The 21,866-nt window shown below is 41.4% G+C and overlaps 1 protein-coding gene across 8 annotated transcripts in view; it reads right to left on the reverse strand.

The window, feature by feature from the left end:
- LOC139676330 (BEN domain-containing protein 5) overlaps positions 1 to 21,866 on the reverse strand; it is an 893,330-nt gene that overhangs the window by 356,104 nt on the left and 515,360 nt on the right. Inside the window, exon 1 of one of the 8 annotated variants that reach the window (XM_071565180.1) lies at positions 9,356 to 9,430. The exons of 6 other annotated variants lie outside the window; for them this stretch is intronic. Coding sequence is in view for 1 of the 2 variants with exons in the window: in XM_071565178.1 (XP_071421279.1) it covers positions 9,356 to 9,575 (220 nt within the window). In the remaining variant the exon portion in view is untranslated. Of the gene's footprint in view, positions 1 to 9,355; positions 9,674 to 21,866 lie in introns of those variants that run through there. One more of the 8 variants, XM_071565178.1, reaches the window with a different exon arrangement.

Here is a 21,866-nt window from a genome sequence, read left to right on the forward strand (position 1 = left end):
AAGGAAGAGAGCTCTGCACTCCAAATGGATGAGGGATGGCAGGTCTGGTATCAGTCCAAAGAAGGGGCTTGGCAATGCTATAAATCTTACAGTAATAAAATGAAAGAACCTTGAACAAAATTTGTCCTTCCCCTAAGCCTTCAAAAAAATTCCACCCCTTGTGAAAAATGATATACTGACAGATGAAAAAACTCACCATCACCCTTCCCATTTCCAGGCATGCACCCAGCACATATGGACACCACTTGCACAGGATTCCACACACACTGCTGCTCTGAACTGGCTTGCTACTGATTTAACCAGGTTGCTTCTACAGCCGAGGTAACATCACCTGCCTCGGCAGGATGTGCATCAGTTACAGCTCATAAAAGATACACAAGAACTGAAGCAAAGAACCCATAACTAAAGGTCTGTGTGGTACTTCAAAGTAAATACACACACCAAGCATGACAGGGCATGGACCCCTACGTGTCACTTACACACAAATAAACAATATTCAGTACTGCTGTGACTTAGAAGGAAAACAGTGTGATAATAATAACAGAATAATAACAAATTCACTTAGCTTATTTGAAACTGGGAAAAAAACCCCTATAAATTACTTTCTTAGCTAATTTAATGCAAATATTAAAGGAGGACTAAGCAGGAAAGACAGATAAGATTTCAGAAAATGTAATGAACCTGCAGGCTCAGAATATATTCAGGATACAAAGGGAAAAAAAATGTGTCTCGTATAAAACACGTCTGAGCCTGCAGTAACTGAGACTGCGACCACTACCAAAGCAGAAGAAACTGAGAATGGCAGTAACTACACAGGGCAGCAGAAGTTTTTGAAGAGGACAGGTGCCACCCAACTCAATGCAGCTAAAAAAGGGGGAATGTGTGCAAAGGAAGGATCAACCAGGTGCTTGTACAGTCAAGTCAGGATTTGGATACTACGATTTACTACACTGGTTTGCTTTTTTTTGCTGACTAGAAGAGAGTTTTGTTGGAAGGACAAAGATTCCAGAAATAAACATCAGGAACAGTGAAAGCACTACAAGAAGTGCATTTAGATGGACAGAAAGGTAGAGCTGGGTGTAAGGAACAAAGCAGATAAGGTGTATGTAAGAAACAGCAAAATTTTGGGTTGGAAATGACAAAAAGGATTATTTCTCCTCTCTACTCTAAATTCAAGACAAATGAACAAAAACTGTAGAGAAATATGTTGGGCCATCCTAAGCATAAGGTGAAAAAGATTTCTGCTAAGGATGTCAGAAAGGGAAGTTGACAACTTAATTTAAGTGAGAAAAGTTAGCAATAAAAAGGCAGAGCTGAGAGATGCCATCATCTGGGCTTGTATCACTCCCAAAAATTTAAGAACTAAACAGTCCTGCAGCACTTCACCAGAAGGAGAAAAATGACAGCAACACACAAACAAGTGGCTAGATTGAGTCTTCAGAGCATAAAGAAGAGTGAGCAAAGAAGTCAGGGAAGAACAACATATCAAGTAGCTCTGTGACAGGCAGGGACGATAAGCACCTGAAGGTGAAGACATGCACTTGAAAAACTGGCCCAAAAGGCTGTTAAATCTTGTGAAGAGAATTTCAATAAAGTTCAAAGAATAGGAAAAAGAGTGAAAATAATTCTTAATCAAACTGGGGAAAGACAAGATAGAAAGGTCTTAAACTAGTGCTTGACAGGTTTAGAGATGATGGCTAAGAAGGATGATGTGCCAGAAGCCTGAACCAAGACTGCTCACTCCTGATGGACAGAAGGCCACACCTGTTTTGTACAAAGGCACTAAAGAAGTGAGAGAAAGATTAAGGAGCCAAAATTCCACAGAAGCAGAGCACAGATTATATAAACATCTCTACCTCTTGTGTTCTCTCTGAAGTCTGAGATCAAGACTGGCTCTCCCTCATTAATATTCAATACAACAATACAAGTAAATGCACAGAGCATGGACCGGCTGCTGCTCTCACAAAAAATATAAAAAACAACAACCAAACAAAGCCTACCATGCCAGCTACTTAAGTAAATAGTGTTCAGGTCTGAATGCACTTTTTTCTCTAGTGGAACAACTGAGACATTCAGTCTAATACTAACAGGGGTGAGAGTTATTGATATGGTCACCTATTTGTAGTCAATTTTCTAATGTACACGAAGACACAAATATTTTGTAACATTCCCCTTTTGAATGTGCTCACTCATAAGCAGATTGGTCAGACCTAGAGTATCAGCCCAGATATGTCAGACCTGTGCTGCAAGAAAAAACCTAAATATATCTTCTTTCTTAACTTCCATTATTACTATGAAATCTATTTCTTGATTCAAAAGTGAATACAAAGTCTCATCAAAAATAATTAACCAAAAGCAACACAGCTCAAAACTAATACCGCTAAAAATAGTTATTATTCTTTGGCAGCCAAATTCATCCTTTCATTCAACTTTTAGTGGCAGTAGAAGAGTACTTGACTGTGGTAGAAACGGATGGAACTGGATGATCAAGTTAAGAAGAGACACCACACTGGGAACCAGGAAATCATGGTCTTTACCAGACTGAGGACAGTTTTAATTCTGGATCCAATATTTACTTGAATATTGACCTTGAATAATTCAAACTTTTCATCTTACTGTCCCCATCTACCCCTTTGAAGTGTTGTGCAGATTTGTTAATATTTGTACACTACTCTGCACATGTTGAACACAAAGGATTACAGCTATTACAGAACAACTCAATCCTTTCTGAAACAAGTACACTAATACAGTATTACCATTAAACTACAAGGAAACCCTGAAAACAAGCAGGATGTGAAAGTGCCATTCTTTAAATCTTTCTGCACCTACACATGAAACTTAACTATGAGAATTGCTCTCAGAAATTTTTTTACGCATGATAATATTTTACAAAAGAAGATATTCAGGATACAAAAAAATATTTATAATAAAAGCTATGTATTTCTTTAGAAGTTCAAAAAGTTCACATAAGAAACCATCAATCTCAATGCCAGCTACAATCAGCCAATCTGGCTGCCCTAACCAGGCAACCTGTATCATACTGTAAATTATATCAGGACCAAGGCCTGATCTGATGTCACGATCACAAAGCCACAGAGATGGTGCTGACCAGCCCTCCAGCAGAGGAGGTCACAGTGAACACTCCAGGAGGCCTCTGCAACCACCTGTGCCCAAGGAACGAGCTTTCTATGGAAATAGTGGGTAGATTTATGCATTTTTAGTTCACATATAAAAATTACAATGTGGTTCAGTCTCTACTATTTTTAAAGGGTTTCTTTAAAAAGCGCAAATAATTGACTGACTGGCACTTGGCAATACATTGGGAAAAAAAGTCTTACTGTTAAATTATGAAAACAAAACCATTAACTTACATTTTTCCCCTTTTCACTCCCCTGCAAATTTTAGCATATTTTAATTAGTGTTAGTTACCATAGCTACCAAACCCATACTATCTTTGTAAGTCAATTTTATTAAAATTCTGAAGTTCATGTTTTCACTGTATCCTCGTTAAGCTTATACAACATTTACAAGCATAGCTGGTGTTATGTGGTGCAACCCAAGCACTAACACCAAGCAAAGGAAGAATAGGGAAGGTCACCTCTATGTTTCTCTGTTATAAAAATTAGTAAATTAGTGACTTCTGACTATTAGGGTGCAGAAAAAAGCAAATGTGACTCAGGAACAAGGAGATCAGTTGAGAAAGGTTTAGACAAACTAACAAAAAAAATTATATCCAGGATAAGCACAATGAAACAGGAAAAGGGAAAGATGAATGTAAGTGTAAAACCTTCCTCCACAAATAAATCCCAGCTTTTTAATTCCTTTTTACTGGTGTCTTTTCCTGCTGATAATATACAACCACCACCACTACCATAAGGGTTACTCCAAACCACCACTTAGCAGCTACAGTTTTCAAAGTTCCAAATTTTTTTTTGCTGCTGCCATTTAAGCTTTGTGTGAATGTGCCATATTAACACTGAACAAACAGACACGACACCAAAAAGAGCCCACAAAATTGTGCCTTCATATCTCAGATATGCTCCTACAGTAGACTTTAAAAGAAGGGAAAAAACCCTCCACCCTTCATCTTAGAAGAGTTAAAAATAAACCAAATATGGATCAAATACAAAATGAGTGTGAAATTTATCTTTAAATATTTTTCATGAATACTTCCACACTTGTGTCCAGGACTATATTTAGGAGTGTGATGTAGTTAGTTACTCTGTTATACAAAATGATTTGCTGCACATCCAGACACAAGCTGGGTCTTTTACCTGCTAAAAAGGTAACAGAGGTAGCATGTGAGCTAAGTATTTGAAAAGTCAGCCACGTGTCAATATCAAAGTAAAAAGTTTAAAAAAAATTTAAAAATGGCATTTTGAATAAGGTTACCTCAGCACTGTGTAACCTGCTGGGCTTAAGTTTTTCTCAATGACTAGAAAGGGCCATTTGCATGGCAAGACCTGACACACAGACAGAGCAGATGATCCCACACTTAGGGAGAGCTGGACCTGAAGTTCCAGGGCAGTGAGACACAAGGTCACCCACAGGTACTTCCAAACTAACTCAGGAAAAATCAAACCAACCAAAAGAGTCTGTGAGGAACCACTACCAGTCCTGGAAGGTTTCCTACAGTGTCCTACTGGCATCTCATCACTCAAGGCAATGCTTGGGATCACCCAAGAAGAAGCTGCAGGTGGTCTGACATTTTTCCAGATGCCATTTCTGCCCAGGTCCCTGTCACACACCATCTGAGAGATGTATCACCAAAGGGGACAGACCTGGAGTGTACCAGGAGCAAAGAGTCAGCAAATGCTGTCCCTGACACAATAGTTCATTCACTCTCCTGACTGCCCTGGGAAAGGAAATGGGACATGAGGAGGGAGCATGCCTGGACACAGGATGGGTACAGAGCCTGTGACCTGCTCCACCTACTCCAACGTCCCTTGCTGTTGGAAATACCAATACCACAGAAATACCAATAAAAGCTTTGACTTAAAATGGTACACATCAAGATGACTGCCTGACCTAAATTTTGTATACTTCTTTATATAATGTGAGATCTCATCTAGTAGATTTTTCACCTACTCCAGCACGTGACAAAGGGTGAACTATCCACAGAGAAGAAGCCTGGACACACACTGAGAAGTTGAAGCACTCTCAACCTTACTCAAAACTCAGTCCTAGAATTATTTCATTAAAAAATTTCTAGGAACAGAGATTTTATATCCTTCTGAAATACACACTAACTTACCTCACCATGAGCTGCACAGGCTTTTAAAGATTTAAAAACAAAAAATCACCTAACCAATTCTAAAAAAGTGGAGCGTAACAGTTTATAAAGGGGTAAGAAAGGGTATGGAAGCACACAGGTATTAAAATGTTTGCTGCTGCAGGTAAGGAATTCCTGTGAGAATTCGATGGAGATACGTTTGCTATGATTGTGTGGGTGGGAAATGTTGAGGGCAGCAACCAGAGAGAACAATTATTTGCTGTAGTCAGGAAAGAACCCTCCTGTTAGAAGACAGTCATTATTAACTTGCTAACAAACATAGCCTGAAGTAAGGAACTTTCAGAAGGTCCCTCCTAAAACTCAATTCATTCCACCTTATATTCATCACTTTGAAAAGAAAGAAGCTCTAACAGGGTCACCTAAGGATCATGCTCCTATAAGGTGCATATGTTCATAGACAAAATTCTGCCAGTGACTATATTAGACAAGTGTGGAAAAGTTGCAAGTGGCATAAGGATTTCAAGAAGAGGGACCAGGAAAAAATGCTTCTGAGCATTTGAGGGAGGAGAAGACAGTAACGAAGAAAAAGGGAAGGGCGTGGATGATCAGAAAGACAAATTCTTCCTGAAATGCCATCTATTTTGGTACTCTCAACAAGATAAACCACCTAACATACCACTTCAAGAAACTGCTATGTAGTCAAACTCTAGACTGCTATGCTCTATTTTCCATTTAGGAGCTAAGTAAAATTATTCCTTTATTACTACATAGCATCAGTTGCTGCCAGTCAGATGTTAAACCTGTTAAGGCACAAAATACTCATTTTAATATGTCTTCTGTGGCTGGAAAGTCTAGAACTGTCTTAGCCAGGTTAACCTTTCTGGTGTGAGCCCTGGTCTTTGGGTAACTTTTGAACAAGTGGAAGGTTCCCAGTCCAACTCATCCCAGCACTATCAGCAGTTCCCAGCCACACACAAGGACACAAGAGAAGTGCCCAGCATGGAGTTCATCTACCACTGCTGCAACACCACCACAAACTCACTGCTGCATTCAAAACACAACAGTATTTATCTCTGCAACATACCAAGCCTATCACAGTCACTGGATCCTCTGAGCATGTCCCAACACACTTCCCTCTTTTATTTTCCTTTTTAAATTTATGATGCCTTTACAGCAGTTTCTCTGCTCTGCAGCAACAATACTCCTCAAACCTATGGGCTTCCAACCATCCACAATCTCACCACAAAGGATCAAAGAATTGCTTCTAGACTCTCCCAAATGAGGACAATTGTTTTATGCACTCTTTACACAACCAGCGCTCCAATAAAACTTTGTATTATGGGCATAAACATGTACTTATCCCTCTGTGAACTCCTACCTGACAAGGGCAGAAGTCTGAAAAGGGTCTAAAATTCTTTAGACATAATAGGAAAGGAAGACTCTTTTCAAAAGAAAAAAACCATTAATATGGGTATTGTATCTGTGTTCTTTCTCTCCTCATTTTTTTTAAGTTGCTAGAAAGGAAAAACAAGTGGATCTGTTTCTCAAACTATGATCAAGTTCCACTGCATGGACAGTGTTTGAACATGAAACAGCTACAACTTTGCTTAATTGAGTAGCCTTTGCAAGTGCAAAACAATTAGCCACCATTCAAATTGTAAAAGAACACTTTACAGGCTCAAAAAACCATTTTCTCCTCTTGTCCCTTTCTGCTGTTTCATTTAATAACTGTACCATAACTTTGATTCTGAAACCTGTTGCTAATGGGGAATTCTTGGACCAAACCAGTAAATCCTTAAGCTCATTGATGTACTGATTTGTGCTGTTAAGGGCTCCTTCAAAGCAATTCAGTCATCTATGTATATTTTAAATATAAAATCAACTTTGTACACATTATTTACCTTAGTACCATGGTAGACTGCAAACCTTTAGAAGTTCTATATTTGTATGAGAAAAGCTATTGAAGACTTGCAAAACTATTTTTAACTGAATAAGCAGTTTGTGAAATATTAGACTTGCCATAATCTATAAAAATAGAGTTGGCCATTGTAAAGCAAATATTGTGCTATGATGTCTTCATGCAAGACCAACTTTTCTCTCCCAGGTTTTTAACCAAATAATAGGTTAAACATAAAAAAACCAAACATCAACATGAACACTTTGGGGAGAAAGTGACAACTTGAGGAGTAAGTAACCCTTTGTGCATAACTTATGTTGAATTCAACTGGGGTATTTCTACATGGTGCAGGGTGGGAAGAAGCACAGAAGGAAGAATTCATTGGGTGTTCAGGTGAGTTTTCCAAGCACACATGTTACAGATCTAGTCAGAATATATTGAGATGTGACAGCTGTAATAAAGATAGCTGTGTGTTTCCTTGTGTTCCTGGCTCCGCTGGAGAATTTCCAGGAGAAATTGAATCTCTTGGGAGCAATTAGTGCAAATCACTAATACAGGTAACAAGTCTCGTTCTCTGGAGGAAACAGCATATATTGGTTTGTTCTGGTTCAAGAGAGTTGAAACAAAGAGAAACTGTACAAGAGTACAGGAGAGCAAGTCTTAGGGACACACAGGCTCTGCCTGGAACAAGGGAATTGGCAAAGTAGATGCACTTAGTGCTGGAAAACTGAGGCAACCTAGTAGGCTTGACACGTGAGCAAAGTGTCTGTTACTGAATATTCCTCTGAAGCACTTCAGTAACGTTGAGATGAACACCAGGAACTGAAAGGGGCAGGGCCCCACTAGGAAAGAGGAAGGTGAAGTCCAGTTGGGAGGTGGCTGCCTTTGAGAAGAGGCCATGCAAACCCTGGACACTGAGACCTTTGTTTTCCATGGATGTGACAGGGAAGCTGCAAGAAATGCCTCATGTACCACTTCTCCTCTGCTACAGACAGAGCAGACAAAACATGGACTGGCATGGGACAAGGAAAACTTCACTGGAGAATCCACTCCTCTGGCAGACTGCTCTACCTGATCAGTTCTCCTGAACTCCTGGGAGTTGCAAATACTGAGAAAATGAAAAAGCTTTACAGGGAAACAACATTCATGTTTGGCTGTCCCTTGTTCTTTCCAGGTATCTGTTTATGGCCACTGCTGGAAACAGGATATATGGCAAAAGTCACTGGTGAGTCAGGGACAAAATGAATGACCACCAGGCTGAACTGGTTTAGGAACTGTTATTTTCACAAATAAAATTAGAAAAATATTAGGTTTACATAACTTCAAGTTACTCTGTTTAGAGATCAAAACTCAGACTTGGCTTCTCAGAACTGGATACTAAACAAAAGAGGTTTTTAAGCCCATTCCATATTTGGGGAAAGAGACAACCAGTTCTCCTTCCGAAGTGGAAAAGCCAGGATGGGAACCCTCTTTGCTACTCAGACTGACATTTCAAATGGTCGGTGCTGTCTTTCAACAGCCTATTGGGCAAGTTCCTCATTGACCAGCAATTTGCCACAAACAACATCAAACTTCCCTTCTGTGTCAACTCTCTGGCAGCGTTTGCTGTGGCTGCAAGGAAACTACACAAAGTCTTCAAGGAAAAAGAGGCATGGTCTGGGGGCACACACAACAACGGCACTATTTCACGGGGGCTTAACACATACAAATGACCAAAAGAGGGGTTTATTCCTCAATATACGCTTTAACTAGTCCTCTTGGCTTGGAAGCATTTGTTACGTTAGACACGAAATAAACCAAAGGCAGCAAACCCCCACGCTTAGCAAGCGCAGCGCCCGAAGCTCTGGCTCCACTATCGCCTTCCAATTCGTCAAGTCACTTAAAACTAACAAAGCGGACATAAAACAGCACTCCCCTTCATCTGCCAACAGCCGCAGAGGTACACAAATGACTCCGCGCACCATAAACACGGCGTGGGCAAAACCCTAAACTTTTTCTTTTATTCTTTTAATTACGTTCCCGCCGCCCCCCCAGCTCTGTGTACCGGGGGGCACCCCGGGGGTCGCGGCTGGTTTGGGTCCCCTCCCCGGGCCTGGGACCCCTCCCCGGGCCTGGGGCCGCTCGGAGCTGCTCCCCCCGCACATCCCCCCATCCCAGCGCCCCCTCCCCGGGCCGGGGGGCGGCACCGGGGCCCCCCACGCCCCGCGGGCCCGTCTCGCCCTCACCTGCCAGCGCCAGGATCTGGGCCTTGTGCAGCAGCAGGCGGTCGCCCCACTCGCCGGGGCTCTCGTCGCCGTCCTCCGCCGCCTCCTCCGGGTTGCGGTACACCGTGTAGACCTTCTGGTTGTCGAAGTCCTGCTGCGAGGTGGGGCTGAAGTCCCGCACGCGGGACACGGGCAGCGCGTAGCACACGTTGTCCTCCAGGAAGCGCACGAAGGCGTACATGGTGCGGGGCGGCCGCGGCCCCGCCGCGTATTGTTCCTGCCGCCGCCTCTGCGCTCGGCTGAGCGGGCCTGGCCGCGCCGCCCCGCCGGGCCCCGCACGGCGGCCGGCCAGGCGCGAGCAATCCAGCGCGGAGCGACGCGAGCGCGGCCGGGCGGGGCGGGAGGAGCGGGAGCGGCCCCGGGAACGGCCCCGGGAGCGGGAGCGGGGATGGGAACGGGAGCGAGAACAGCCCCGGCACCGCCGCCTTCCCCGCCCCAACACCCCTCCGGCCGCAAGCCCCCGCCGCCCAGGGTGGCTCCGGAGCAGAGCCCGTGGAGGGCCCGGCCGGGCGGGGCTGAGCCCGCGCTGGGACAGAGCCCAGATCGGGCCCCTCGGGATCCGGGCAGGGCACGGACCCTGTGGGTGCCCACCCTGGGGTTGCCCACCCTGTGGGCGCCCTTGCTCGACATGGCCCCCAGGAATGGCCCTGAGAAGCTTTTTCCCCAAGTTGAAAACTCCATAGGCCTGTTCCACAGAAATAGGGGGCTTTCCCCGCAGAAATAGGGGGGTTTCCCCCCAGAAATAGGCTTTGTTCCGTAGTAATAGGCCATGTTCCAAAGCGTCCCAATATGGGTTGGCTTCGAACGGACCTCGAAGATCATCGCGTTCCACCCCCTGCCCTGGGCAGGGACACCTCCCACTATCCCAGGTTGCTCCAAGCCCTGTCCAGCCTGGCCTGGAACACTTCCAGGGATTGGGCAGCCTTGGCTGACCTGTTCAAGGGCCTCACCACCCTCACAAGGAAGAATTTTTTCCTAAAATCCAATCTAAACTTAAGTCTCTTTCAGTTTGAACCCATTCGCTTTGTCCTGTCACTGAATGCTCTTAGCAGGAGCGTTTCCCCATCATTGCTGCACGTTCCCCTCAGACACTGGAAGGCTGCAATCAAGGTCCCCGTTTCGTCCACCTCTGCCCGAAGCCTTCTGTTTTCCAGGCTGAACAATCCCAATTCTCTCATGGGAGAAGTGCTCCATCCCTCTCATCAACCTGATGGCCACCACTGGATGAGAAATGGGCACTTTCCTGGCTCTGAGGGGTTGAAATGCAGGGAAGTTTGTTCCAAGGGCCAGGGCAGAGCCAGCGAGTGCAGGGAGGAAGGGACAGGAGGGACCCATGAGAGGAGACCAGATCCTTCCTGGCCAAACAACACAGAACCCCACACTCGTCTGCCACTGAGCAACAGAACCTGAACATCATTTTTTAGCTGCAGGTCCTCCTGGTAATGCAGAACCACCTGCCCTCAATCATCCTGTCCTGTGGTGATTGCTGGAAGAGCACAAAGCGTCCCCATCCTCCCCCAGAACAGCACAGAGAGCTCAGAAATGCCATGCAGGTGTGTCAGGACAAGACTTAGACACCATGCCATTTTTAGCACAAATTCCCAAACTTTCAGTGGCACTTAGATACCAACTATGGATGTTTTGAACTTCCTATATGAGAAAAGGAGTAATGTGGCAACATTGCTTATGGGTCAGAGCAAACATACCCACGTTTCTAGCCCTGAGGTCTGTTTTACCCCACTAGTCTTAGGAACAGGACAATAATACATGAAGAATGATTGCAGAGGTGAAAAAAAAATCACAGAATGAGAGCACGAGGGAACATCACCAGTTTTCTGTTTGCAAAACACCAACATAAAATGAAACCGAAATAGATCATCTTTTCTGGGTTTCATATCACTAAGCATCTGCAGTCCCGTATGTACCCACTGAACTGAGTTTAACCACAATGAACTTGCTTTTCCAAGTTATCTTGTATAGACTTCCTCGTACATGGAGACAGGCCATAGGCTGGAAAACACAAATTTCAGTTTTGACTGAACCATTGGCATGTGTTCCCCAGGCATCTTATGGAGTTTCTGGCCTTGGAAACAACTCAAAAGCATCTGGACATGGTCCTGGATAAGATGAGCTCCCAAGGCCCCTTCCAACCTCAGCCATTCTGTGAAAGTGCCAGAAACTTTTAGTTGTGCCCTGGAAAAGTGCGTCTGCCTTAAGCACCACATGAAAACCTGGGGAATCCATACAGGTGTAGTTAAGCCAGTGTAACTATTTCAGCAACACACTGTAAACTTCCCATACAATAATGGCAGTTTTATTATTTTAGCAATTACAGAGTTTTGCAAATACTTCAGTTTAAGATTGGGGATTTAAATGGCAGTACTTTATGTTAACAATAAAGTATTGCCAGACTGGTATGTAATTACAGGCAAATATAAGTCTGCTACAAACTATGGATGACAAATGTATTCTAGTAGCGAGGCTGCAAGGGAAATGAAATTCCAGCAAGGATTGTGTTGTGATCAAATAGTAACAGCTGCTGTAGCACTCCTGTCTCCTTCCTCGTGTTAGTGTGGGGTACAGGAAGCTCCAGAAAGACAACAGGACCGGCTGATTGCTGGAATTATTCCACAATACTGTCAAAATTATGTGCAGGACAATTTTGTCCTACTAAGTTCAGTGGCCAGTGAGGGATTCGGTACACTGACTCCTACCAGGATTGTATTCCCTCTGCAGCTGAATTCCATTAGCAAAGTGTAAAACTGCTGCCAAGGGAAGGGAGCCCAGGAAAATGGTGAGACTGGAAACAATAGGGGAAACACAGAGAAGGTTGATTTGGAAGGAGAAAGATCTCTTCAGGTACTGAGGAGGCCTGGGTAATTTGTCCCAATGAAAGAAAACTAAAAGACTTCATGTGACTGCAACTAGTATTTAGTGGGGGTTTTTTGGTTTGTTTCATTGGGAGTTTTTTTGGGGGGAAAGGAACACTAAACTGGTATTTGCATCATTTTACATTTGACAGTTCCATTACAGCAAAGGCTGTAAAGATCTTTGTATGAGCAGCAAAAAAATAAATGGTCTCAAATCCTCTACACAGGGTGTTTCACAGTTCTCCACTGAAGGACGTTTTTGGGAACAGATAAGGGTCAGGATGATAAATGCATGTTTACTCTTGCTCCCCAGCACACACGTTGAGCCAGAAGGCATTATAATGCTAAAGAATTAATAATGATCCAATACGTTTCTTTTCTGCCTACAAGGAACAGTGTTAATTTCTGGCTTTAAAATCTATAAATAATTTGGACTGGTTAGCTGTGAAGCTGAGGAAAAATCCATTAAAGCACCGAATGAAACACAAGTCTTGTTACTCTTGTCTTTTGGACCATTTCTACAATTGGTTTGCCAGCTGCTTTAACGCTGAGGTGAGCTCGAAGTTTAAAGGTGTAGGGCTATTTTAAAGGTGTAGATTTTAAAACTCATTGTTAAGGGAATTACTGGAACTTTGCCAGATTTAAGTCCTGTAGCAAGTCCAACCTTTTAGAAACAACACAGAGAAGAACTACTGAGAAGTAAATTGTTGTACTTTCAAAATGCAAAGCTTAAAAAGCAAGTGTCACTCCAAGAGTTGAGAAACCACAAAGCACAGTCCCAGCCCTTGTGGGATTCCTGAGTGGCTGTTTCTTGGAACACTACCTATATTTTGATGGTGATATTTTTCTTGAAAAGTAAAAAAGGTGTTCAAGCACAAGATGATGCCTGCAGTTTTGAACTGCACTTTGTTTCTGCTTAGAGATACAAAATTAAAAGCTAATAGTTCCAAGAAGAGTTGTGGAAATGCTGAATCTATTTCACAGCAAACCATTACAATTAGGCTCATCATTCATATTACTTCCATGTTGAATACCAAACTCCTCTCAAAGGACACCACATTGATTTGAAATCTACTAATGGGGAAATTCCCATTTTCTTTTACCCTTCAGGTGAAAGTGCTTTACTACTACCTGACTACTCAGCAGTAACCATACACTGGACTACTACTAGGAATCCCTACACACTGAATATGTGGTTTAGAAAACTATTGTTTTCTTGTGAATTTATTTATCATTGAAGTAGTGCATTTCTTACATGGTTGTTTTCAAGGTCAAATATACCCTTCACGAAAGATGCATTCACAATTTTTTTAGGGAACACTGTATTTTAGCAATGACATTTAAAGTCATACAGCTTAAAGAAGAACTCAACTAACAGCACCAGAACTGAAGACTGTTCAAAGGTTCATGTATGTACAGGCACAAGATCTACTCACAATCAGGTTAATTTTTACCAAGAATATGATCAATGGGGTGACCAGAACACACCTCCATTCCACAGTTCTCATTTTTTATCTTACTTCAAAGTACAAGATAAAGTAATTTCCATGTATAAATGAAACTTCCTCAGAACAAAGTCATATACAGCTCCTAGGTGTTTTGGGTAAGCATTCCAGGGGGTTGTTTCCCTTTATATTTTAAAATAAATTTTAACTCTCAAGACACTGTTGTCACAATGTGCCTTCAGGGTCACAGTGATTACATATAAAAATTCAAACATACGAAAAAAGATGTCCAGTTCCTGTGTGTTCCTGGAAGATGGATGAGAAAATATTTTTGTCCATATATAATCTCCAAAGCACTCCATTGCCAAGAGAATAGTATGGGAACCTAGATTACGTAGATAAATTCTTAAGGTTTAATCTTTTGAAATCTATGGCCTTAACCCATCCTCAGAAGAGGAAGAACATCACTGCAAAGCTATTTAGTCTCAATTCCTGAGAGTGGTCTAACTTTTCTTGGGGCTGAAGATAACACTCAGTCATGTTTTACAGTAGACTTGCACATCCTAACAGAGTATTCTTTCAAAGGAATGAAACCTAAGGAACACCTTATGGGTCCATTCGCATAGGAGGCACTTGTTTCCCAGCTGGTATATTCTGTAGCATAACAAAGGTAACGATTAAGTCAAAGTGACCACAGAGAAGGCACTTTTCTCACTGTTAATGACTGGCTGGAGAAACAGGACCAAAGAAAAAGCTAGACAGTCATTAACTGCTAAAAATTCCTGACCTAAAGGTCATTATTACTATTATAAAATTGGAAAATGAAAAAGCAATTCTTTTCTTTGGGGTTTTATACATATTAAAATATAAAATTCCAGTGTCTGTTGCTGTGGATACTGCTCTGTAAGATACTTATCTTTCCCATTCTGGCAGGCTATGCAATGGTAGATCTGGGACTGGCAACCTTTCAAGAATGCGTGCCAGACTGTATTTTCCTTTTCCAAATTACAGGTTAAACGTGCCCACAGCAAGTCAACAGGAATCGGGAGCCGCTGCCAGTCGGCACTATCTTGCCTCGGTGTGAGCAGCAATTCTGCCCACCCTCACAGTCCTGTGCGCAGCAGGAGCCAAAGCTGGGTTGTCTGGGAGCTGCAAATGACGCTCAAATGGTTGTGAGTTTCAGCTCCTACCCTGATGTTTACCACTGAAAATCTTGCTAAGTACCATCTCCTGTACTCGGGCAGTGTGCTGTTTTCCAGGCTATAAACTTTTTGCCTGAGAGGAAAGTGGGAAAGGCATTTTCTTTGAGCTGAGTCGTGCATGGACTCACCTGTAAGACAGACGTGTCCTTTAGGTACCACTACCACTGTCTTTAAGAACTGTTTCGAAGACAATATTGCTGTTGCAGCCCAAATGATCTCTACTGCTACTACCATCCACTGATGGCTTCAGCTTATACACTTTCACTCTAACTGGGAATTTTATTTGGGATTTTCCCTTTCCTTTTTTAAACTAGGCTTTCCCCTGGCTTTTGACAGACATTTTATTAATATGACTCTAAAAAGAGTAGCTTTACGGACACAGATTTTGCACCACTGAAAGAATTTGATTCCCTCTGTACTTTAGATGAAAAAGTGACTCATTTGGCAAAGACTAAAGTCTTTTTGTAACCTTTGGGCTTCGGTGTAAAATATCATTACTAGGCACTGCCCATGGTTATGCTTTAGACAGAGCTTCTGAGCAAGACGGCATTAATGACGCTTCTTCATAATTTTTCCATATTAGTTTTCTATTTTCACATCTGTATGGAACCAGTCTGTCTTGAACTGGCATTTATGTCTCCTTCTGACAGGAAAAATGATCCTTCAGCCCTTTTCTGCAGAGACCTATTCTGCTTGAGAGGTTCACACAAGTAATACGGGATAGACGCAGAAGGAAAGGAGGTCAGCTGCTAAAAATGCAGAACTGCATTTTTTCCAGAAAGATACCTCCACATAGTCCCACTTTCCTATAGAAATCTGATTTTAGCAAGAGATAGGACAGGCTCTAGAGATGCTTCTTGCTGTTTTGGAAGGTCCCTGAGAATCCGCAGCAGCAGGAATAGGGTTGTGTGAGGGCAGAATCAAAACTGCTTAAATAGGTGTTTTCATGATGCAGTGCTTTTTAATTCATACTCTTGTCATACTCCTTCTAATCCCTTTCAAGGCTGGTTATATTTCAGTATAAAGTGAGTTTTTAGAAAATGTTCCCAGGAATTAGTGCTCACATCTTACTTCTTCAGAGGGTAGAGTTTTCTGATTCTAATGAAAGTCACAATCAGAGATGGACCAGCTGCTCTTCTGAAGAACGTCAACTAACGTGAGTGCATAAAATCCTGTTGTGGAAGGTGAAAGGGAGATAACAGAGCAGGAATAGTCCTTAGAATATTTCAGAAAAGTGCCTTCCTCAGCTGTGTCTTGTTAATAATCGTGTTTAAATTCAAAGAACAAAAAAATGAATGCTAGTACTGCTGGCAATTGAAAGTGCAAGTGCTCACTGATCTAAAAACGTTCACGGTGCTCTGCGAGACTCTCCACTCTAACTAAAGCCAGACATCTTTATCACTTATGAGTTACAAATGAAACTGCACCTGGTCTGCACAAGTAGGTGAATTTAAAAAAACCAAACAACAAAACAAATCAAACAACACACAACAAGCAAATGTTAACTGGAAGGAGTTTCTGTCACCCAGCTCCCAAAAATCCATACTAGGGGATAACTGTGATGGACCCTCCCAAGAATTCTTCTAGTTCTTCAAAGCAGAGTAACTCCTTTCATCTCACACAGCATGGGTGATCAGCATTCATCTTCGTCCCACTTACAAGGAAGGTGTTCCATCAAATCAGAAAATGGCATGGGAAACTGGTAATCCAAGGGGTGTTTGAAGCTTCAAGGGGCATCATGCTTTGCTGGTATTTTCCACAAAAGTCTGAGCAACATCTATTGTGCAATAATATTTAACATTCAGGGGAATCAGGTTCTTTTTAAAAGTGTGATCAGAAAGAAGAGCCTATCCTAGGCTGTCACAGAATTCCTCATAACAAAGAAAGCTTTGTTTCATAAAGACATACCTTGTACTGGAATACCCCAGGGAAACTACAGGAGTTTAGGGGCTTTTTTTAAACAAAGATGAGAATGTTTGAGTTTGAGGTTCCCTTTAAGTACTCTTCTAACATGAATATGTTTAAGGATGCTCTATCAAGTTCATGCATGAAATGTCATCCAGCCGTTAGTATATTTCTATGCAAATACAACTGTGAAAGTTAATAACTGGAATCTGCATTTTTTTCACATTTCCAGCATATAATACAACTTCTCATTCTTTCCTGTTTTGTAACTCACATTAGCATCTCATATCGATAAAATAAAGCTCAGGTTATATTGCCTCCTGCTTAAATTCTCTGCAAACATCAAAGCTGGACATTTGAATAAGCAATTTAATGTATACATTTTTATTCAGTTCAGTATACTGATTTTCTCCTGGTAGGAATAAGAATTCTGCAGAGACGACTGCAGAGAAACACACCATTCAGAATATGAATTGGAATATTCTTGCAATGCTTTGCAGTGAGGATGGTGTGATATGAAGATTAGATCCTGCATATAATCAGATTTCGATGCTTGTACACACAGTCTGGTATTTCTTTTCCTTTACAAGGTTTGTATGCAAAAACACAGCAGTCCAATATTTTGAACATACACTGTCTGCAGATACTACACAGTCCAAACTGATGAAAAAATAATGTCAGGGAAAATAGGAAACTGTCTGGGCCACTGCAGCATACAGACTTTGCTAAATTCATCAGAACTAGTTTTACTATTCTGAGGACAGAAAACATTGAAAACCAGTCATTCCAGAACAGCGAGAGCAAACAGGACTTGTGCCCATCCCTATGTTAAATCCTGAAGTAAAGTGACTCTTTGAGATCTGTCAATATTTTTACTTTCAAATTCTCTGATACGATACACACAGAACTTCTTCCAAATGGCCTCTATTTTCCAAATTCCCTCTCTTATTATTTGCCAGTACATATAAGAAGTAATAAAATGGAAAAGATAAGATAGGTGGGGAAGTAACGGGAATTATATTACAAGCAAAAGGTGGTTCTGCTGAGAATACATCACAGTATTTAGTGAACGTAAAGAATACCTTCAGTTTTTATCCAAAAAATCTGAGAGAAAAAAACACAGAGCAAAGGAAGCCTGAATTTTGGTTAAGGGCTAAAAGAGAAGCAGCACAGTGCAGTAGCTAAAGGTTCTGCTGCAAATAGTTAACTGATTGGGAAATAAGCTAATAATGGTTTAGATAAATTTTCACTTAGGAAATGTGATGAATTGACACTCTTCTTAACAAGTAATGGCAGTTCAGTAGACACCATTATCTGCCCTGCCTCTGACCTGGACACACTATCTAGAATCATAGACTCATGGAATCATTTAGGTTGGAAAAGACCTTTAAGATCATCTAGTCCAACTGTTAACCTGGCACTGTCAAGTCCACCACTAAAACAGGCACCTCATCTACATGTCTTTTAAGGACTTTCAGGGATGGTGACTCCACTACAGCCCTTGGCAGCCTGGTCCAGTATTTGACAACCCTTTCAGGGAAGAAATATTCCCTAATATCTAATCTAAACCTACGCTGGTGTAGCTTGAGGCAATTTCCTCTTGTCCTTGATCCCTTTGTCCCGATCATTCATAAAAAAGACTGGCCCCAATACTGAGCCCCAGTGAACCCCACTGATGACCAGCTGCCAGCTGGATTTACCTCCATTCCCCAGCACTTTCTGGGCCTGGTCATTGGCCAGTTTTTTACCCAGCAAAGAGCACACCCATCCAAGCCATGAGCAGCCAGGAGAACACAATGAAAGGCATAGTCTCCAAGGCAAAGGTAGTCTTTAATCCCAAAGTGTGATTACTAACAAGGAAACCAATTATAATGTAACCAAAGGGGGAGAAAATAATTTCATTATACCAAGGCTTCTATATATGTACACCTTTGTGATCAGATACTTCCCAGAGAGGCTTTTCACTGATTTTACACACTATGCATGACTCCAATATTTTGATTTGCCATGGTCTCTCCAGAACTCACTGAAATCACTCGTGACAACTCTCATGTTTGATGATTTGGTTGGGTTTGTTTGGTTGGTTTTTGTCTCTATTAATCAAAAGAACAAGAACAGTGGCCATTCTTGCTCACACATCCTGTAGTAAAATGGACTCAGAGAGGTTGGACCTAGAAAGGACTCCAGTGGGCCTCAAATATCCATATACAACTTTACAATCCAAGAAATCCCACAGAGTTATTGCTTATCCTGCAGGGCTGTCTCAGAACAAGATCTCAGAGACCATCTGTGCTCAGTGTGGAAGCTGCCAAAACCACATCCACAGAAACCATGGAGCACAGAGCATTGTAACTCCCATCTTTCTCTGGAGCAGAGATTGAAAGAGGATACCTCCATCTTCTTACCTAAGCAGCCTGAAATTCTCACCTCTGGTAGGTATATATAAAGATACTTTCAAAACATAGGCCAAGAGAGATTTCTTTCAAAATCAACCAACAAGACCAAGAGGACACCTCACTGATGTCTCCCATTTTTCACGGATAAACCCCTCGCCGGGCCCCTTCCCTGGCAAGTGAGATACCTGACTTTGTCTCTGGCTGAAGGAGTTACCCCTCCCACTCTGCATCTGCAGTTGTAAAAATCCTTTCCTTCATCTAAACACACATCATTTCCTCTAGTTGAAACCCCCCAGGAAGGAATGCATGTGTCTCCCACTCTCACACTCAATGCATTATATTCTGGTTGAGTTCTTGCTGGTCACTTGTCAAGGTAAAGGCACAGCAAGTAACCAAACTACTGCAGGGTAATGTATTTCTTCCGGTGAGAGCAAACTACTTTGAGTTTAGTCATGTTCATAGAGTCACAGAATCACAGAATGGTTTGGGTTGGAAGGAACCTTAAAGATTAACTAGAATCACTTTCTTTGACCTTCTGGCAATGCTGCTTTTGATGCAGCCCAGGATATGTTTGGCTTTCTGGGATGCGGACACACATGTTGAGCTTCTCACTAACCAACACCCTCAAGTCCTTCTCCTCAATGCTGCTCTTAATTCATTCTCCACCCAGCCTGTATCTGTGCCTTGGATTTCCCCCATCCATGTGGAAGTCTATATTTAAGAGCACATCCATTAGAGCAGTCATTGTAAATCAGCTGATCTGTGGGACACTTGTTCTTCAGTAATTTCTTCAGGGGTCTGTATTCTAGAGAGAAAAGCATTGCTGAAGTGGGAAGTAAAAAATGTAAGTAGCAATTAGGCTTACTCTTAAATACTTAAATAGCTCCAAGGTTATGTTTTCTTGGAAAAATATTCTCAGTGAGCTCTTGTAGCACATTACATGTTTTAGCTTCTTCAGCATTTTGGGGTTTTTTACACCTTCAGGTTTTAAGACAAGTGAAAGTGAAAAAAAATGTTTACATATAAATGCCTTGCTTTAATTGTTTTGCATTTTGGGGTTTATTTGATTGTGGTCCTTGCTGAAATAACAAGATCATTATAAACTTCATGTTTAGGAAGAATAAGAAGAAAACCAAAATTTCCTCTGTCTTAAAATGTCGTCTAAAATGCCAGCTATGTATTTGGGATGTTATTTAATTAACATCAGTGGAAGACTGTCAGTAATCAGTATTGCTGAGTGGCTTATTTACTTGGAAAAACCTTGTATTTCAGTACCTAACTTTCATTTTTTAAGTTTTGACGTTTTGGTACTAGAGATTTAATTTGCCAAGTTATCTCTAGGCAATTAAAATATATTCTATCGTTTAACCTTTGGATGATGTATAAATATGCATAGACACTCCTACAAGGCAATTTGTCTGCCAATCTGGAAAATGCTAACGTTGTAGTCAATAAGTCAACAGTCTGCAATGTTAAATTATGAAATCAGAAAGAATTGTAGTTTGCATTCAAGCCAGATATAAAGATCGTAAGGATTCCCAATTTTCTGTGTGGGACAGTAAATTTCAAAGATGACTGTATTCTGCCCCAATAATCACGATGTACACAGCATGTTCAGGTATTGTTGGAGAGATTAAAACCACAAAAACAGAGCGGAACAGCTCAGCATCAGATAATCACAAGCAATTCTATGTCAGCAACAGAAGCTGAAGACATATGCCAACAATATTGCAAGAGTGGTAAAATGGAGATTTCGTGACAGCAAGGACATGGGTTTCATACATTAAGATAAAACTTGACCCAAAACATTGAAATTCTTGTTCACAAGTAACAGCTCTCTCTCACAGTGTTCAGAAAGTCTACCATTTACCACAAAAACATATTTAAAGCAAAATTAAGCAGGAGAAAGTATTTGTTTCTCTAATATTTTGCATGTTGATCACCTATTTGATTTCAGTGTTATTATTATGGACAAAGAGAGCAGAATATTTTTTTCCAGATCAGCTGGACAAGCTGTCCAGTTATGTACCAAAGTAATGATTTGAGAAAATCTTGTGTGAGAAAGCAATTAGATGGATTTTTATCTACAAATATTTGTTTAAAGATTTTTTGCTTCCAAATACAGTTTAAAAGAAAATGAACAATGCTGTTTTGCTTCAGTTGACATAGCTTGAATTATTCTGTTATTCCCTTTCCCTTGAGTCTCAAGTGTCCCTGTGCTTCTCTGATACTCATTCCCATCTATCCCTGCTTTTGTCTTTCACTTTTTAAAATTAAACATCTACTGCTAAGAAGTAAGTCCGAGAAAAAAAGTTGAAAAAATCCTATTATTTTTATTGCTGTGAAGCAGAAGAGAGAACAGGGAAAATACTTAGACTTGTGAAGCAAAAAATAATCTACCTTCCCACTACTTTCTCTCAAAGCCTCCTTTATAGACACATAAAAACCATTTTATTTCTTTTTGCTTTTGTAGTTGACCGTGTAAAATCAAGATAAAAAAATTCAAGCATCTGAACCCAAAAACCCCCAAGTTTCCTATTTTCACAAACTGTTCTCAGAAAACCCTTTGTATGTTGTATTTCTTATAAAACCAGAAAATGGCTAGAAAATATTCATGAGAAACTAAGAAGTGTTCTGATAAGTTCACTTCCCCT

The sequence above is a fragment of the Pithys albifrons genome, chromosome 10 (genome assembly GCF_047495875.1).
Source record: "Pithys albifrons albifrons isolate INPA30051 chromosome 10, PitAlb_v1, whole genome shotgun sequence".
In the NCBI taxonomy this organism is placed as follows: domain Eukaryota; kingdom Metazoa; phylum Chordata; class Aves; order Passeriformes; family Thamnophilidae; genus Pithys; species Pithys albifrons.